General features: G+C 37.6%; 1 protein-coding gene across 4 annotated transcripts in view; it reads left to right on the forward strand.

Moving 5' to 3' along the window:
• LOC102863830 (RNA-binding Raly-like protein-like) overlaps positions 1-19884 on the forward strand; it is a 973734-nt gene that overhangs the window by 670283 nt on the left and 283567 nt on the right. Inside the window, exon 1 of one of the 4 annotated variants that reach the window (XM_006880507.1) lies at positions 17452-17578. The exons of the other annotated variants lie outside the window; for them this stretch is intronic. Within the exon in view, the coding sequence (XP_006880569.1) occupies positions 17542-17578 (37 nt within the window). The 5' untranslated portion in view covers positions 17452-17541. Of the gene's footprint in view, positions 1-17451; positions 17579-19884 lie in introns of those variants that run through there. 4 annotated transcript variants of the gene reach the window in all.

Below are 19884 nucleotides of genomic sequence, written 5' to 3' on the forward strand. Positions count from 1 at the left end.
ACAACTAGGCCAACAGAGCTCTCTGTGTTGTTGTTAAGTGTCATCAAATTGTAGACAACTAGGCCAACAGAGCTCTCTGTGTTGTTGTTAAGTGTTGTCAAATTGTAGACAACTAGGCCAACAGAGCTCTCTGTGTTGTTGTTAAGTGTCGTCAAATTGTAGACAACTCATTGTAATCCTATGAATGAAAGACCTGAACACTTGTATAACTTTTATATAAATATATTGTTGTTATTGTTGTTATGTGCCATTGAGTCACTTGCGACTCATAACAACCCTATGTACAAGAGCCCTAAACTCTGCACTATCCTGTATAATTTCTATAAATATCACAGATTGATTTGACTCTAGTTGTAACACTGTGTGAATATCGCTAGAATCCTTATATAACTTACTCTTCAAGATATGAGTTTGAACTGCAAACTTCCACTTATACGTGGTTGATTTAGTTTTTTGTTTTGTTTTGTTTTGTTTTTAATTCAGTAAGCTTTCATGTTGCAAATATCCACTTAAAAATGCCTTGTGACACTAATAATCTCTGTGTGACTAACCCCAGTGCAGTGATAGGAGAGGATTAGAGTGTGCTCTGTGTTGAAATCCCACATATCAAATTTAATATCCTACTGTTTTATGCTTTAAAAACATGTATTTTCTAAAATAAATAACAGTGGTATTAGGTGTTGTGAGTCAACTATGATTCATACCAACCCAGTGAATAACAGATCTGAACCTTGCTCTAGTGCTATTATCACCATCACTGGATATGTTCAAGCCCTTTGTTACAATTACTTTATCAATCTGCCTTGTTGAAGGTCTTCCTCTCTTTCTCTGAACCTCCACTTTTCCAAACATGATGTCTTTTTCTGAAAACAATCACATCAAATTAAATTGAAGCAGATTCCTTTTTTCCTGAATTTGTCTGAAATGGTTGCTATAGGAGATAATGTATCATGGCATTGAATATAGTTTTTCCAGGTCACAAATATGGATTAAACTTCTAGTACCTCTTTTTGCCACCTTGATGACTCAAACCTTTCTTTATCTATAAAAGGAAGTAATGACTTCTACTCAGCTGTTAAAAGAAAGAAAAAATAACAGCTAAAAATACCTGGTATAAAGTAAGCACTTAATAGTTTTTTTAAAATATTTTGCTCATATTCTCTAATCAGTGTATTTTTTAAATAAAATACTTCATATATATTTAATGCATTACTTAGATTATGAAGCTAAAGTTTATGGACTTAAGGAATAATGAGGCAAAATTTTAAGGTGGCGGTTTTTGTTGTTGTTGTTATGTGCCGTCGAGTCGCTTGCGTCTCATAGCGACCCTGTGTACAACAGCCCTAAACTCTGCTCTGTCCTGTGCCAGTTGCACTGTCTCTGGCACACCCATCCGGATTACCCCAGTCACTGAACAATCCACCTCATAGAGGGTCTTCCCCTCCTACGCCGTCCCTCCACCTTCCCAAGCATGATGTCCCTTTCTAAGGACCTGTCTCTCCTTACGACATGTCCAAAGTATGTCAGACAAAGCCCCAGAATCCTTGCCTCCAAGGAGCGGCCTGGTTTAACCCTCTCTAGGATGAATCTGTTTTCTTGGCAGTCCATGGTATATTCAATACTCTTCCCCAGCATCACAGCTCAAAGTCATCAATTCTCCTTCTATCCTCCCTAGTCATTGTCCAACTCTCTGATGCATAACAAGTAATTGCAAAGGCCATAGCCTGTATCAGATGCAACTTAGTCTCAAGAATGACACCATTGCTCTTCAGTACCCTGGAGAGGTCCCAAACAGCAGACTTTCCCATCACAATACGTTTTTTGATTTCCTGGCTGCTGGTGCCAAGAGTGTTGACCGTGGAGCCAAGCAAACTAAAATTGTTAACAATCTCAATCTCTTCCCCATCCATCCTGATGCTGCCAATTGGTCCAGTGGTGAGAATCTTTGTCTTTCTTGACATTGAGCTTCAATCCTTACTGAAGGCTGCAGTCCTTGACCCTCTGCAACAAGTGCATCAAGTCCTCCTCAGTTTCAGCAAGCAGGGTTGTGTCATCTGCATAACGCAGATTGTACAACAAATTATAAGCTCCCAACCATAATAAGATTTTTTAAACCACAAAAGACTATTTTCTATATCTTGTCCATATTAGTGCCATGCATTTATTCCCTATCTCATACTAGTAAGAATTTATGAATTTGAGGTGATTTCTCCATATGCAAACTCTACACACACAGACATATACATAGGATGTATAAGGGATAAGAATAGAAAGAGTAGCCAAGTTTGTTAGAAAATGGAAAAAGTAGACTGAGGAACCAACTCCTGGCTGACCCTCCACTGGGTTTCAGCACAGGAGGAGATTGCTCATCTTTCACCCATGGGTCCACTGGATTTGAATTTCCAGAGGGGTGGAGCCTTTGGCTAGCAGAGCAACTCCCTATGGACTATGCAATCAGAACTCCTTATTTGAGTGTAGAATTTCAACTGAATAAAATACAGGGTTAAGGAAAGAATAGAAAAATTAAATGAATTCCAGAGTCTAGAAAGAACACACTCAGGGCAAGTTTGATAGAAAGTGGATTGAGGTAGAGTAAGCCAGAAAAAGAAAAAGGCAGAGCTCTGGGAGATCAACAGCTTTTGCAATCAAGATTCTCGGCACTTTATGTCTCCATGGAGACTCTGGTTAGCGATTTCAAAGCTCTCTTTCCTGACCCTGGGGGGAACGAACTGATGATCTGCTTCTATAGAGATTATTACCTTAGGAAACAGTATGTGAGGTAATTGTACTTTGTCATATGGGGTCATAATGAGTCAAAATCAGTTAGCTACTTATTGGTCACAGTGTTGCTGGGTCTTCTCTGCTCATTAGGACTCTTCTCTCACTTCAGGCTGCTCCCTGGAATTAATGAGTCATCTTCCAACACAGGACAACCTTGCTTTTATAAGAGTGTCTCAAGCACTCACTATTTTGTGCCTATGCAGATAGATATGAAAGAGAAATGACTGATAGAGTACTTATTACTTATTTAGAAAATTATGATATAGTGAAATAATACTTAGTAGTTTATAAAAATTGGGGGAAATAAAGTGACTTAGTGAGTTCTTAATTTCACCATTGTCTTCTGTCCACTAATGCAGTAGTGCCCCTTCATCTCATAACACAGTGGAGATGTATTAAAATTGTGAGCTACTGGAGAAGTCTTTTTTCATATACCAGAAAAACCCTTCAGGAATTAGTGTACATGTTTACCCACATAATACTGTTATCCAGCAAATGTTAGTATGTATTCATATGTCTGTCAGTTAATTATTTGAAAAGCTGGCCTATATGAAGAAGAATGTGGCATAAGGCCTGGAGGAAGACTCATCAACAATCTACTTTATGCATATGACTCAATTTTGCTTGCAGAGAGTGAAGACGACTTGAAGCACTAGCTAAATAAGATGAAAGAATACAAGCTTCAATATAAGTGACATCTGATAATTTTAAAAAAACTCCAAAAATTGTCACCACTGTACTATCATGATGGATGGAGAAGACTGATGTTCCCAAGGATTTCATTGTGTTTTGATTCACAATCAACACTTTGGTCATAGCAGTCAAGAATCTGCTGTCCAGAACCTCTTCAAAATGATAAAGAACAAGGATGTCAGCTTAAAGCTACAATGCCTAATCCCAGCCAAGATATTTTCAAGAGCTTAATATCCATGTGAAAGTTGGTCAGTCACAAGGAAGAGTGAGGAAGATGCCTTCAAATTGTGGTGTTGACAAAGAATACTGAACATCTCATGGGTTGCTAGAAGAGAAAGCAAGTCTATTTTGTAGGAAGAGCAAGCACGGTGCTACTTAAAGGCAAGGATGGTGAAACTTCGTCTCACGTACTTTGGATTTGTTGTCAGGAGGCCAGTTACTGGAGAAAGATACTTGGAAAAGTAGGGCTCAGAGAAGGTAAAGGTGATTGATTGGAGGGAGCTCGTGTGGCCTAGTGGCAAGAAGCAGCACTGCAATCTCGAAGGCACTCAGTTCAAATTCACCATATGCTCCACTGTAGAAGGAGGAGCAAACTCCTCCTGTACCTGATGGATCCAATTCAATGGTACACACACACACACACACACTAAGAATTTTTGGGGAAAAAAAATCACTGTTTGGCAACAGTGGGCTTGAGCATGGTACAGATTGTGAAGATGGCATAGGATAGGGAAAAGTTTTGAATTGCTGTTCACAGGGGTGCTATAAATCCAAGTCTGTTCAGCATCACATAACAACATCAAAGGTAACAATCTTTAAAAATCCTATAAAACAGTATTACAATGCACATGTGGGTTTACCATGAGTCAGAATTAACACAAATGCAGTTCACATTTTCCTTGCAGGATTCTTTAAAGTCTAGGATTGCTTTACATTTGTGTGTGTATAGACAATATCCATTGAAGTATGTCACCAGACTATAAATTATTTACACATGCTGATAATGGGCTTAAAATTTTTAATTTATAATAACTTTATGTTTATTTTAACTTTATATGTTTTCATTATTTCTTTCCTGTTGGAAAAATGAGTTGGGACTGACTCATAGCTAACCTTTTAGCTGATCTTCCAGCAGGTTTTCAGAGACTGTAAAACAAATAGGAAGAAATTATCTCTATTTCTCCCAGGGAAGCTGGTAGATTTTAACTGAGTACCTTTATCAGCTTTGGTTTGGCAACACAACGCCTTACCATTTGACCATCAGAGTTCTTCAAATCCTATAGTGTTCATATTGGTATTATTACTTTGGTCATCACTAAATATTTGGACACATCTAAAGAATGTGATTAAAATACAGAAATTAATTTTCTTCACAAAGTGCAAATTTATACAAATATAAGTTAGAATATAATATAATAAAGAAGATAAAATTAGTTGTGATAATCAAGTTTAGGCTCAAAGGAAAGGATAATGAAACTGATAAGATCACATTCAAAGCGTAAAAGCAAAAGAGAAGCATTAAAATGAAGAATGCTTGAAAACAATTATGATGGTGGAGAGTCAGTGAAAGTAAAATCAATTGTAAAGTGAGTTAGAAAGGAGAAATACATTAACAATGTCTAATACTTGTAAGTATTAAATATTTTAAAAATGTAATGACTTCAAAGACGCCTTTGATATTACTGCATAAGATTCAGGAGAAAGCACAAAGCAATGAAGAAAGTTGAACGCTAAAATCCAATTATAGGTTTTTTTCACATAAACAAAAAAAAATCTTTTCAAGATACATGAAAAAGTCAATTAGCAAAACCGAGGAATACAGAATTGGTTTGTTTGCTTATTTCTCTTACAAGAACACTCAAGTACAAAGAAACATCATTCTGAAAAGTATCCTTTTCTCCAATTTGAAATAATATTACAAATGAAAGCTTCAGTCAGAGAATTTTTTTTGTTTCCTCCTAATCCAGAAAATAATAAAGAATAATTCATTAGGATAATGAAGTATAGATAAAAATGCAAAAGTTTCTCTAGAATATGTTATTTTTGTTGTTGTTAGGTGCCATTGAGTTGCTAGTAATTCTATGAATCTAAACCTGACCCTATCCTGCATCATCCTCATGAGCTCTGATGTGCTTGAACCATTGATTGTTGTTGTTGGGTGCCATCAAGACAAGTACAACTCATAACAATCCCGTGAACAAAAGATCTGACCCCTGTCCTATCCTGCTTATCCCCTCTATACTTGAGCCATTGCCATAATTGTATCAATCTATGTCATTGCAGGTCTTCTGTTATGCTGACCACCTACCTTTCCAAGAACGATGTTCCTTTCCTGAGAATAGCCTTTTCAAACAGCACACCCACATATATGAAACAAAGTTTTGACATTCTTACTTCTAAGAAGCACTCTGGTTGCACTTTCTCCAAGATCTATCTGCTAGTTCTTTTGGCAATCCACAGGATATTTATTCCTCTCCTCCAACACCACTATTCTTCTGATATCCTTATTCATGGTCCAACTCTCAGATGCATAGACGCATAGTAGGTGATTACAAAGACTATGGCTTGACTCAGGTGCACCTTGGTGTATAAACTGACATCATTACTCTTCAGGATTTTGGAGAGGTCCCTGCCAGCAGATCCCCCAGATGAGGATAGACTGAGAAGCAGGATTAGAGATCTACTTCTGAAGTAACAGACCTTCAAAAACTTTATGAACCTATTGATAGGCACCGGATATTTTGGTTAATAACTGTTGTACATTATCTACTTACAGAGGACCACTGGTTTACTTGGGACAAGTGATATCAACACAGTTCTGGAGATATTTGGCAAGAAAGTAAATCATTCAATACAGACATTTGCAGTTTATTTACATATTTTCCAATAAAATTGTTGAAAAGATGGTTTGATAGCTTCGCTGGGGTTGAAAATTAATCAGGAGTGACATCCACTTCCAAAATAGCTTGCCTCTGGAAACCCTATGAACCTGGAGAAAGGACAAAAGCTATACAAGTGTCCAGGTCTTTTGTTCATAGGGTGGCTATGAGTCACCTATGACTCAATGGCACTTAACAACAACAACAATAACAACAACAATTATCACTTAAAGGAGCTGAGCAGAGAACTGATATTAAAAATTGTAGGAACTTTGTCTTAGAAGGAGTTTTAATAAAGAAGGACGGAACTAGCTTTGCATGAAGGAGATACAAAAGACACAGCTGATGGTAGGGAGGAAAGGGTAAGTGAAAGTCCACATCTATGCCTCATGGTGTCGAGTGATAAGAAAGTTAGAAGAGAAAGGTTAACTGTGGGTGAGTTTCTGTCAAATCTGAAAAATCATGGCATCACTTTTATCACTTAAGGAAATAATTTTAGAGAGAGCATGTTCAGAGGAAAGCTTCAGGCTTAGCTTTGAGGAGTCCTGGGTTTAAAGCCTGCTGAAAGTACTGAGCTCAGGTTGTGTGAGGCCATGCACCTTCACTCCCTTTACTTCTCCTTTTAGCAAACTTGTAAGGGCTGCTGATTGTATAGCAGATGCCTGCAAAGAAGGTATTTGGGCAAGATAACTTCGCTGTGTTTTCCCAGCTTTAATATTGTTCATTAATTAGACCTGTGCATGAAAGTAGATAAATGTAAAGGCAGAAGAATCTAATACGGCTCTTTGAAGGGAGGAGGAATTCTGGTGGCAGCGTGCAGTGCAGATTGGACTGCTAAACAAAATGATGGGCATTCTTTTCTTATTAAATGATTTACAGTCTGGGAAACCCAATTTAGAATTGCCGTAAGTCAGATTCAGCTATAGAGCAGCAAAATTTTGCGTCATAGTTCTCTGAAATGTAGTCATCATGCATTTCAAGTTAAATGTATTTATACAGTCTTTTACATTATTTTGTTGTTGTTGTTGTTGTTAGGTGCAATTGAGTATAGCTCAATTTGGCCCTAGAATCAGCTGACCTGAATGCTACCCTATCCTGTGCAATCCTCATCATCTCTGACATGATAGAGTCCAGTGCTGAAGTAACATCTTGGGGGGGGGCTCTTTCTCTCCTTCACTGACCCTCCATCTTTCCAAGCATGACGTCCCTTTCCAAGGAATAGCCTCTCCTGGCCATATATCCAAGTATGAAAGATGAAGCTTTGCCATCTTTGCTTCCAAGGAGCACTCTGGCTGCACTTTTCCCAAGACATATCTATTTGATGATTTTTTGTTGTTGTTATGTGACAATTGAGTCATCTGCAACTCCTAGTGACTCTGTGCACAATAGTTCTGAACCCTGCCCTATCCTGAGCCAATTTCACTATCTCTGACACCATCAAATTGTCATAATGAATGAATGAAAATCTAACTTTTCTGTAAATTTTTGCTAAAACCACAATTAAAATTAAAAAAAAAATGTTTAAAAAAATTGACTATAACTTGTGACAACTCTGAACACAATGTTCAGTGAAGTACCACTTGAGCCTGTGTCACCCTCCCAATCTCTGTTGTACTTAAATGTATAGTTGCTAGCCACTGTGCCAGTCCCTCTTGTCAAGGGCTTTCCTTTTTTTACTGAGCCTTCACTTTGCCAAGCGTAATGTCTCTCTCTAGTTCCTAGCTTCTCCTAATAACCTTTCCAAAATATGTGAGGCAAATTTTTGTCATCTTTGCTTCCAAGTAGCTGTATCCTTCCAAATGGATTTATTTGTTCTTTTGGCAATATGTGGTATGTTTGTTATCCATCAATACACAATTCAAAGGCTTCAATGTTTCTTCAGTCTCTCTTCATTGCTCCACTTCCTCCTGAATATGAGGCAATTGGAAATAGCGTAGCTTTAATTCGGGACACCTTGGTGCCGATGTGACGTCTTGCTCTTTAGCATTTCAGACAGGTCCTTGACACTAGATTCACCTGGTGCAATATTTCATGTGATTTCTTGACTGGTGCTTCTGTGGACGTTGATTGTGGATCCAGTAAAATTAAATTCTTTGACAACTTCAGTTTTTTTATCCATTTATCATGATACATCAATCTTTTCTTCATTTATCTAAGAGCTGCCTCCTTGTAAAGATTTTTGCTTTCTTTTAAGATAAAATACACACTTCAGGCAATTGTTGTAGCACTTCTTCAGTAACTGCTTCATTTCCTGCATGCCAGCTGATGTCATCTGCATATTGCATGTTGTTAATTAATCTTCCCTGTCTTTATGCCACATTCTTTTTCATATAGTGCAGCTTCTGATAATTTGCTCTGCATTCAAGTAGCATAGGTTTGGGTGAGAAAATCCACCCTGGTTTTAGATGATGTAGTATCGCTTCATTTTCAAATGAATGCTACTTGGTCTATATTTATAACTTCCACATAAACATAATTAATTTTTCTAGAATTTTCACTCTTGAGTGTGGGTTGGCATTTATGCATTCTACCTATTGTGTTTTGATAACATTCATGGAAGTTTTATCATCGTCAACATGTTTTTATATAAAATCAGATATGGATGTCATCCCAGTGGAGGGTTAATATTTTTATACTGTTACTATTCTTTAAGGAATTCTTGTGGCCTAGTGGGTAAAGACTTGTGCTGGACAGCACATAATGACATCATTATTTTTTTAACATTGATACTTTTTAGATATTCATTTACTGTTTTACTTGGTGGAGAGGAAGAGGGTGTGATTGTTGGTGGTTGGAGGATGAAGTGACATGTGTAAGACAAGAAAATAAATCATCACTCCTCTGGAATTGAGCACACGTCTCTTGTCCCAAACAAGTCAGCTCTGATTTCAAATTTGAATCCTTCTGACAACATCCCAACACCCAGCAGTTAATTGCATTAACACTTCCAGACTCCTTGGGGTCTCATATTCTGTTTCCTAACAAGGTGCTCAGAGTAGGGTACTGAATCTGGAGAAAGATCAGGTCGAATTAAAACAAGCTATTACCTCTTAAACTGCAGAAGGCTTTGCTGAGGACCCTTAATCTCTATGCCTCGTTGTTTACTGACACATTAAGTGAAAACAACAGCAATAAAAATGTTAATACTACAACATTCCAAGAGATAATGTAATGCATATAAAGCTTTTAAAAGAGAGCCTGGAACCTAATACAAACATTCAGGTACTATGGAGTCAGTTTTGACTCATGGAAACGTCATGATAGAGTGAAATGAGATTCTATAGGTTTTCTAATGACTCAACTTTGAGAGTAGACCACCAGGCCTTTCTTCTGAGGAGCCTCTGAGTGGATTTCAATCTCTGCTCTTCGTATAAGCAGCTGAGAACATTGACCATTTGCCTCACTCAGGGTCTCAAGCCTGTGATGAGGGCTTCTTAAATATTAGCTCTTATTGAACTATACAGAGTGCTCTCCCTGTGAGGAGTTTAAGCAAACTTTATTTTCGTGCATTTGTGGGGACATTTTAGTGGCCCACGTAGACAATCTCCTCCATCAGTTACCAAGCGCATTACCCCTTGACTCAGCTCTAAAGTTGTGTTGGTGTGGTTCTCAGTAAAATGTACTGAATATTATGTAGTAAAACTATATAAGCAGTTATGTGTACTTGATCTCACTTGACAAAGGTTTATCTATTCCTAAAATGAGAGTGAGGGATCTTTACTTCCATTTGAGAAATAAAACTATTATTGAATTGTTGTGAAGATTATATGAAATGGTGTCTATATTAAAAGATGCTCAACATACAGTAATTCGTTCTCCTCCTCTCTCCCCTCTCCCTGTTTTCTGTTTGTTATTCTCTTCCTGCAAAAGACATCTCCTCTTGCTTTGTCAGATTTTTTTTTTATTTTTAAGAGATTTCTTCCATCAAAATTGGCATACTAATAATTTTACTGTAGGTGAGAACTCATCCATTCAAACTTGCCAGCACTCCACTGAGTTTATATTTTTTTACACGGGGACAAAGATTATGTTCCACCAAGGGAAATTGTATTGTAATGGGTGTGTAGAGAGATATTTTATTCAGCAAGTGAGCTTTGTGACATTTAGGCATATTAATGATTTTGAGGACAAGAAATTGAACCTCTTCAGAATTTATGGTGAGGATATGGAGGGAAAGGTAGGGCTATTAGTGTCCCCTCTTTCAATGCCTTCTCTGTCCTTTGCTATCTTCTACTTTTGCCCCTAAAAACCCACTAGAGGATCAAACAGTAATCTGGTCAACTTGGTGGCATATAACAATAACATCTTGCTAAAATAAGCATTTATATTTACATTGTTTTAAAATCCTTTTATTTCATAAATCATGGTGTATCTGCAACTTTTATTGTAAAATTCCATCTGACATTGAAGAAATAATTTTTGTCTTTAAAAAACGAGATGAAAAATAATTTTTTAAATTTAATGTACTCCTGAAAGATACTCATCTCTTTTATTTTTCTGAGAGGGGATCCCCAGATTTGGCAAGTACAGAAGCCATCTCCTCTTCCTCATTCTCTGTGCCTTTATTTCTCTTGTGTCCCATATCATGTGTATGTAGCTTTGTATTCATGAAGTCACCCTTCAGTAACCAGAAATATGTGAAGTCCTCAGTGTCGATCCCTAAAGTCACTCAGGTTTCAAGCCATTGGGCCCAGACATAAAGTTCAAGAGTGGATTCTCTGTGTGGCCTAAAGTGAGAAAATAATATGGCCTGGAATTCATAAAATGGAAAACTCAATGAAGTTTACAAATTTTTGAATCTGTTACTTGTAAGGCTGGGAGAAGAAAACTGTGTCAAATATTGATAAGTACAGTCCTGACTTTGTTTTAATGTGTCTCTGAAGCAATGGATAATGTGTGTGAAAGGGTTGTTATGTATGTGAATGCAGCTAATGAAATCTACATGGCCTTTGCAAAAATGTTCAGATTGACGTTAATTATAGATAATAGGGAGCTAACAATGTGAAAAGAGACAAATTACAGAATTGATTGTACCATGCAATAATGCTAAAATTGGTATCATTTGTGTCCGTATGTCATGAGGTGGTTTCTACCTAATAATCAGCAGCAGCATTCTAACTCATACCACGTATATATATGGCACATGTGTCAGACCACCTCTGTTTAAATTTTCTTACATTGTGATAATCTTTACTGTGTTTTTTGTCCTTCCATGGGTGTACAAGTAAGTAGCAAATAACTTTCATAAATGAAACATTGGTTGCAACTTCTTTTCAGTAAATTTAAAATATATCCACAAACATAGACAATTTCATTCAAATCCATTAACTCGTTAACTAATTAACTATTAGTTCATGACTTTTGGAATGTGGGTTATATCTAGTAAAATGTCAGCCACTATCTTAAGGCTTTTCACGTATTGTATCATGGTGATGCTCAAAGCTATGCCACCTGAATCACCCATGGTGTATGTTACAGGGACACATCCAGACTAAGACAGACTAAGAAGGAAAATTTAGAGATTGACTTCCTAAAATTAGCTGGTGAACACCTGGTGGATCATGACAGAATAATGTATGATCTGGTGACGGGAGTTAGGTCAAACATGTTGGGGTGGGCACATTAACATAACCATAACAAAGGTCTCAAACAGCAATCACAAAGATGGCACAGAACCAGGCAATGTTACTACTCTCTTATTTATAAGACACGGCCAATTAGGCTGTCACTAATATCACCATGTTAGCCAATAAGCATTAACTTGGAAGTTGTCCATATTTATTGAAAAGTCTATGTGATCAAACTGTCTCTACAGTTAACTTTATATATCAAATTCAGATTGAGAACCTATGTTTGCAAGGTACTGATATGACCTCTGGATGTATTTCTCTAAGAAAAAACAAAGTCTTCTCCTCAGGGAAATTTTGCCCTAGAAGAGGAGATAGGCAGTAGGAAAACAAACCAATGTAGATGGACTTCCAGGTGATTATAAAATGGTGTGGAGAAAAAATGAAGCAGATAAGGGAGTTTGGGACCAGAGGCACATTTTATGTAGGTCAAGGTAGGCATGTGTATTTCTTTTTCTTGAAATATTTTTAACTTAATGTTAGAGAAAACACAAAGAAAGTTCTTCCAGATAATCCAATTTGATGTTAAATAAATACAAATATAGAGTTATATAACCTTAGTGATATTTGACAAAGAAAGTTAACCTAATAGTGGAATTTGTTAGTCAAAAATCAACGAAGCTTAATAGGATTACTGCTTAAAACTCATCAAAATATTAATTCTTGATACCAAAGATTATGAAATGTAGTAATTAAGTAAAATATTCTTGCCGCTGAAATAACTCTTCTCTTAAGAAGCATCCTGGGGTGACATCTCTAGCTATTAATAACCAGCTACTAAGGAGTTGATTTTGAATCACAAAGACCCAAGTGTAGAAGTATGTTTCATAAAGATTTAAATGACCAATTTTTAGGAAGCACACCTTAAGACATTTCTCCTAAGGTATCTCTGGTTGGATTCAAGCCTCTAGCCTTTAAGTTAGCATTCAGTCACATTTACCTTTCGCAACACTCAAATCAGTTCCAACTTGGTGGTACATATTTATTTGAATGTGGTCTATGTTTGTTATGCTATGTAAAAAGAGCAAGGGCCATGTGGGGAGAGCCATATCTGACCTATACTAATTCCACAAGGAAATTCCACAAAGGGGAGCTGCCCCCATCAACATCATCCACAATACAAAACCAATTCTGATGAGATCAGACATGCCCCCCGCCCTTAGTCCTACACCTATTTCTGCCAACTCCAACGCCAATCCTGCTGCTTTACTGAGTCAGAAATCCATTACAATAACTTACAGAGCAAACGAAAGCAAATTCACTATTATGAGGTTTATTAGGGAAGTTAAGGCTTCAAGTCCTTCTTATCTTTAGCAAGTAAAATTGTGTGGTCTGCAAAACTCAGGCTATTAATGAGTCTCTGATTCTGATTCCCCAATTTTCTTTGCTTGCTGAAAGTAAGGACTTGAAATAGCAATTAGTAGCAACATACAATCACTCAGTCAGGACAGCTGTTGTCATTACCTTTGTCTCTTTAGACCAGTGGTACAAAGTTTTTGTTGTTGTTGTTTACCATTGAGTCAGAACTGACCCATATCTGATTCTCTGGTGGGTTTTCAGAGGCAATTAATTGCACAGGATGAGATTGCCCATCCTTCTCTCACCAGAGCAGCTGGTGGCCTCACACCACTTACCTTCCAGATTGCAGCTCTGCTTCTTGCTGCTAGGCCACCAGACTTTTACAAAACTTTTAGTTCTGTCAATTATGGCTTCTCCCCCAGCCTGCCAACAAACTTGAGCAAAGGCATTTAGTTCTGGCTCCACAAGGTAGAAGTCCCAAGGTCAGCTCTGTCTCATGTCAGGTGACTAATTCCCTGCTGCACCTGTTGCTTCTGCTTCTGTAGGCCCCAGGCCAAGTGGTGCAGGAATCTTTGGCCCCAATGGGCAAGAATTCTGCATTCTTTTCATTGCTTGTGGTAATATTCCCAGTTTCTGCTGTTAAATCTGCTCAATTTAATGACAAGACTACCCAATTCCCTTGTGAATAGAATGATACACCCTATCCACATGCCCCCACCTATCCACTTTGTGAACAGTAAATCTGACACTACACACTAAGAGAGAGACTTTTTTTATTTCTTTTACTGACTTATTTACAAAGTTTGAATAGATCGTTTTTAAAACCATATTTTTCCCATTTCCTTCACCCCATCCCCCCATCAAATTGTGCGACAGTATGCTTAAAACCTCCCCCCACCAATCCTCACCTTTCTGTATCCACCTTTCCCCCTTTGGATCCTCATACTTATTCTATAAAAAAGGTTGTATACAGTATTTGTCTTTATGGGACTGAGTTAGTTCACTCAGCATAATTCCCTCCCAAGTTAGGTGGTAATTTAAAAAGTATTGCTCCTTTGTGCTGTGTAAATATTCTGTTGTGTGAATGTACCATGATTTCTCAATCCATTCAATTGTGGTTGGATATCTGGATTGTTTCCGAGTTCTTTTGATGATGACTAATGCTACTATGAACATTGGTGTACAGGTCTTTGAGTCTCAGTTCTCATTTTCTCAGGATATGATTCTGCTTCTTGTTTAGAAAGTGAAATCCAAAGCATAGCCATGCTCACACCCATTGCCGTTGAGTCGGAATCCACTCACACATGACCCTCTGCAGGTTTTGGAAGCTACAGATCGTATGGTAAAGATTATCTTTTTCCTTTGGCACCAGTGATGGATTATAACCATCAGAGAGCTGTGGGGTTGGGTCACCAGAACAGCTACCAACCACCAGAGCTTCCAATAAAACATAACCAGGAGGTCTTATTACAATGGTATTCATTAGTGATGTGTGAGACCTTTGCACTGTAATAAAAACTGATTTTAAGACACCTAATTAAGATCTGTCATTCATAGGGTTGCTATGAGTTGTAGTTGACTTGATGTCACCTAAAAACAACAGCAAGAATTATGATTTCAGATGGATGCTGGCTGAAAGCAGAGAATGCTAGAAGAATGTATATTTGTGGGTTTTGACTAGGCAAAGGTGTTTGATTGCATGGATCATAACACTTTATGGCTCACATTGAGAAGAATGGGAATACCAGAACACTTGCTTGTAGCCATGAGGAATCTGTACCTAGACTAAGAGGCTATTGTGCAAACAGAACAAGGGAATCCTGTTTGTTTAAAGGTCAGGCAGGGGGTGTGTCAGGCTTATATCCTTCCACCACAGGCCCAACAGTCAACATTACGATAGATAGAGAAAATATTGAAGTTGTCAATGATTTAATTTAGTTTGGATCAACAATCAACATCCTTGGGACAGTCAGGAAATCAGGAGACGTATTGCATTGGGCAGGTCTGTAGTCAGGGACCCCTCCAAAATACTGAAAAGCAACGATGTAATTTAGACAACTAAGGTATTCCTGATCAGGCCATGGTCTTCTCAATCACCTGCCATGCATCAGAGATCTGTAAAATGAATAAAAATGACAGAAGAATTGATGTGTTTGAGTCTGTGGTGCTAGAGAAGAGTATTGAATATCCCAAAGACTTCCAAAAAGAAAAACAGATGTGTCCAAGAAGGAGTGTGACCAGAGGCACCTTTGGAGGCAAGGATAACCAAACTTCATTTGTCGTATTTTGCACATGTAGCTAGGTGAGGCTCTTTTGTTTTACTTGAATTCACAATCAATACCCATTGTAATAGCAGTTAGTAAATCAAAAGGCGTGTTGCATTAGGAAAATCTGCTGTCAAAACTTTTTCAAAGTGCTACAGTAAAAATACCATTTAAAAGACCAAGCTATGCCTGATTCAAGCCAGGTATTTTCAATTATGACCTGTGTCTCTGAAAATTGGAAAGTGAATAAGGATGATAGAAGAAGAGTCCCTATCATTGGATTATGAAGTTGGTGATGAGTGCTGAATATCTTATGACCTGTCAACAAGTATGTCTTGGTTGAAGTGAAACCAGTGTGTTCTTTAAAAGCAAGGATGGTGAAACTTTGTCTTAAATACTGTGAGCATGTTGTCCAGAAGAGAGAGTCAGTCAAGCATATCAGAGCCAGTGAAGATGGTTCAAGATAGGGTAAGGATTGAATCATCTTTTCATAGAATTACTATAAGTCGTAATTGATAACAAGACACCTAACAACACAGGAGTTACCAAGGGAGTTCTAGGTAGGAGGTTGCATCAGTAACTCAAAGGTGCCACTTCTCATGGTTCGAATCCACCAGATGCTCTGCCGGGGAAGGAGGGACAATCTCCTCCTGTACCAGTCAGATCTGAGTTGACGGTACACGCACACAAAAATAATAAAAAAAAAATTTTTTTTAAATGCCACTTCTTTTGTGGTTCAAATCCACTAGCGACTTCTCAAGAGAAAGTCTCCAAATATCCCCAAGAATATCAGCTATGAATGAGATCTAACTTGACAGCAATGAGTTTACGTTTGGTTGAGTTGTTGTTTGTTTGTTTTTTTAAATTATCAATATGAGCCCCAGTGGCAGTTTTTTTTAAAGCTACTGAGGGGAGAAAGATAGGTGATCTCCTTCCAAGAGACTGAAGGGCTCAGAAACCTAATGAAGGTTTCTATGGCTTGGTTTTCAGTTCAGAACTATGGTTCTGCTCTGACAGAATGAGTTTCGAGTGAGTTAATTATCATTCAAAAGGCATTTGAATTCATAGCCTCCTCCTTCTGTCCATGAGATTTCATATTCCTAGTTTTCCACTCAATGCCCAGCATTGCTCTCAAGATGAAAAACAAAAGACATCTCAAAATAAAACTTCTACCCTGTCTGGGTGAGGAGACAGTAAGAGACATGTTCAGATGAGAATATGCCCTGATGTTGATTCAAAGAGGATGGGGAAGATTGAATGGAGTTGGGGGTGGGGGGGCGGAAATTGGTGAAATAGGAGGAAAGACTACTTTACAGGTGGGGCTGTATCTGTCATCTAATATGCACTTACATCCCCCTTTGGGGGGCCCTTCAGGGCTGGTCCTGAGGAGAGAAGCATAAGAAGGTATCCTATTTTGTCTGAAAAACTCAGTGTGTTTGGGGATATACACAAAACTAGAAGTGATAATTGCTTTAATAATTGAACATTCAAAGTGCATAGGGGGCTCAGAGAAGAAGAGAATTTGTTAGAATATGCTTCCCAGTAAAATCCCACTTGAAAGATGCTGCAATGGCTAAAGGCTTGTGAACCCAAAAAGGTGATTTTTTTTTTCATTTTCTGTGAATTTCAGACAGGGTTTTTAATGTCTTATATTTAGATTGTTCAGCTTCACTGTTCTGGCAAAACCTATGAATCTCTTCTTAATTCAACACTGTTTCAAGCGCAGCGCTTTAGTGGTGTGGATTTTATTAGAGAACTTAACTGATTGGTCTGGGGGAGGTGAAGGAAATGCAATTTTCTGTGGAAGATTTGCATTCGATAGAGTAGTTACAGGCGGGAGCATCTCCCCTGTAATTTTATGAGAATGGTATTACCCTGGCTTTCACTGTGTTACCTTCTGTCAGTGAGCAACAGTCTTACTGCAAAGCAGGAGCACAACCCGTCTCTTTGTCTCCGTGGTCAAAGCAATTACTTCTTAGAAAGTCGGATTTTTTCAGAATGACCATGTACAGAAGCAAACGCAGACATCAGAGATGTAAGTAAATGCCGACCCAACTTTTTCATATGACTGCGGTGGGAAAAGACATACTTGATTTCTTGAGAGACTAATCATGACTTCTTCAGATACATCTTGTTAGTAGAAAAGATGCTGTAGCTTTTTACATTTTTCACTCCTAATCTTTATCTTTCTTCTCGTTACATGCTTGAGAGATGTTGTGGGGAGAGGGGATAATTCACTTGTTACTATGGAAACCTTGAGAAAGGTTTACAAAATCAACAGAGAAACAGATCAAATGCAATTTCCGTCTAGCTCAGCATCCTTCATTCAGGCATGTTCGCTGGACAGACTCTTTTTGGCTTCTCCAGGAGTGTTAGATTTTCTTTCCTGGAAGTCTATTGAAAGGTTTGGGAAGCTAGCCCAAAACTTCTATTTATTCATTCTATTTCAATTACAACTCTCAGAAGAAATGGAACAGTTCAGCAAAGGAGGAAAGAGAGTTGATTGTGGATGACAAACCAAAAATTTCACAGGCTATTCATTTCCAAACTTCTTAATCCAGAGCATATTTGTCATATAATTTGCTATGGGCACCATTTCAAAGGGTTAAATGGAGTCATCTGCAGTCTAGCCTAAAAAGGCAGAACAATTACCCTAGATGAAAGTCCAGAAAAGGATTTAGCTAAAAATCAGAGTCTTATGACAAAACTATGTTTTGTGGTAAAGCAATATACTCTTCATTAAAAGCCTTTCAATCACAACTCAATGTAGTAAGTCCAATTCTATCACTTTATCTTCTCCATTGTCTGAAGTAGTATTGCCATATTCAGCTGAGAATCACCTCTCACTCTACTTAGCATCTTAAACAGGTAGATACAACTTGTTTTACAGGCAGAGTCTACACTTTTTCGTGCTTCTTCATGATGGCTGTGTACGTTACTAAACACATTTAAAAACAGAAAGATCTTTACTCTGTCAACATGCCAAGATAGGATAGAAATTTCCTGTTTCCCAATGTGATAATGCATTTGTCATCCTGGACACTAACGTTTCTCTTGGTTAAAGAAGTTTCATGCCCCACAGAAAGCTCCGTGGGCTCAGTTTGCTAGTTTGCCTCTTTAAGACTGATTGCCTTTTGATGCCAGTTTCCTTCTCGTGATTGAGAAACATGTATGATCACTGCTACTTTTTTTCTTGTGAAGATGATTGGCGTAACATTCAGGGATGTGTGCTTGGTTAATTTCCTTGTGATTTCCTCCTATGAGAATGAATCTAAATTTTCCATGTACTTGAAAGCCTTCTTGCACCTTTGCTTCTGTATTGTTTATACACCCCCTCATCCTTTTTCCTGCGTAGGTAATCATCACCTTAATGCACATGTACAAATAAAAGATTCACGGGAAAATTGTACTGAGTCTCTCTGGCTAAAATGTGCTTGCTGAAGTCTGATATTAAGCAGCAGGAAGAAATTTTGAATTGCATGAGACAAGTCAGAAGCTGTATAATTATACAAGCATGCACACAGTAGGGTGTACTGTAATGGTTTGGTTAAAATAAGCTAATGTGTTACTTAGGTTGATTGGATCAGTTGGCTGTATTATGTTACATTAACTGGTTCCGTTTCCTAATCATATGGTAGAAAACATGAGAGAGAAGAAATAGAATAAAATTTAAAATCTTTGGAAAGCTTAGCAATAAATGTAAATGGATTCATTAAATGAATTTCTGTCTGACACTAATAATATTTGCAGAAGTGGTTGGAAGGGCAATTGTTTGCTATCCAGTGCATATATAAAAATACTTGAATTATATCATCACCAAAATCCAGTGCATTTCTGTTTTCAGTCATGTTTTTAATAAGTGTGTTTTGATACCTGAGGCAATTGTAATACAATCAAAGCAATAATTGCATACTTTTAAAACTATTTCTGTAGGAAAGGAAGGATATTGCCTTTAGGATTTTCTTTAATATCAAAGTAGAAGATTGATCAACTCTTTGTTTCCTTATTCTTTAAGGATTTGATATACTCTCTTTTACTAAAATAGTGTAACTTTTGTTTCTCGGATCTGGCCAAGAGGAATAGGAAAAGTACATGTTCCTATCTAGGTTAGAAGTGAGCAGGTAGAGGGAGGAAGAGCATACATGCTTGTAAGAAATAGTTAAACGTAGGAACTGAAGTCTGTCTTTGAAAAGTCATGAACAATGAAGTCCATTTTTAATTCCTGCCTACATGGTTATTGATAATTTCTTGTGAAAATTGAGAAAGGAGAAGGTTGAGGCCCCTTCTCCCCACTTCTGATGGAACATCTGTTATGGAAAGTTTATCTTGCCTATGAATAAC

This window comes from Elephantulus edwardii, unplaced genomic scaffold, assembly GCF_000299155.1.
Source record: "Elephantulus edwardii isolate Elephantulus edwardi_28Jun2011 unplaced genomic scaffold, EleEdw1.0 scaffold00008, whole genome shotgun sequence".
In the NCBI taxonomy this organism is placed as follows: Eukaryota; Metazoa; Chordata; class Mammalia; order Macroscelidea; family Macroscelididae; genus Elephantulus; species Elephantulus edwardii.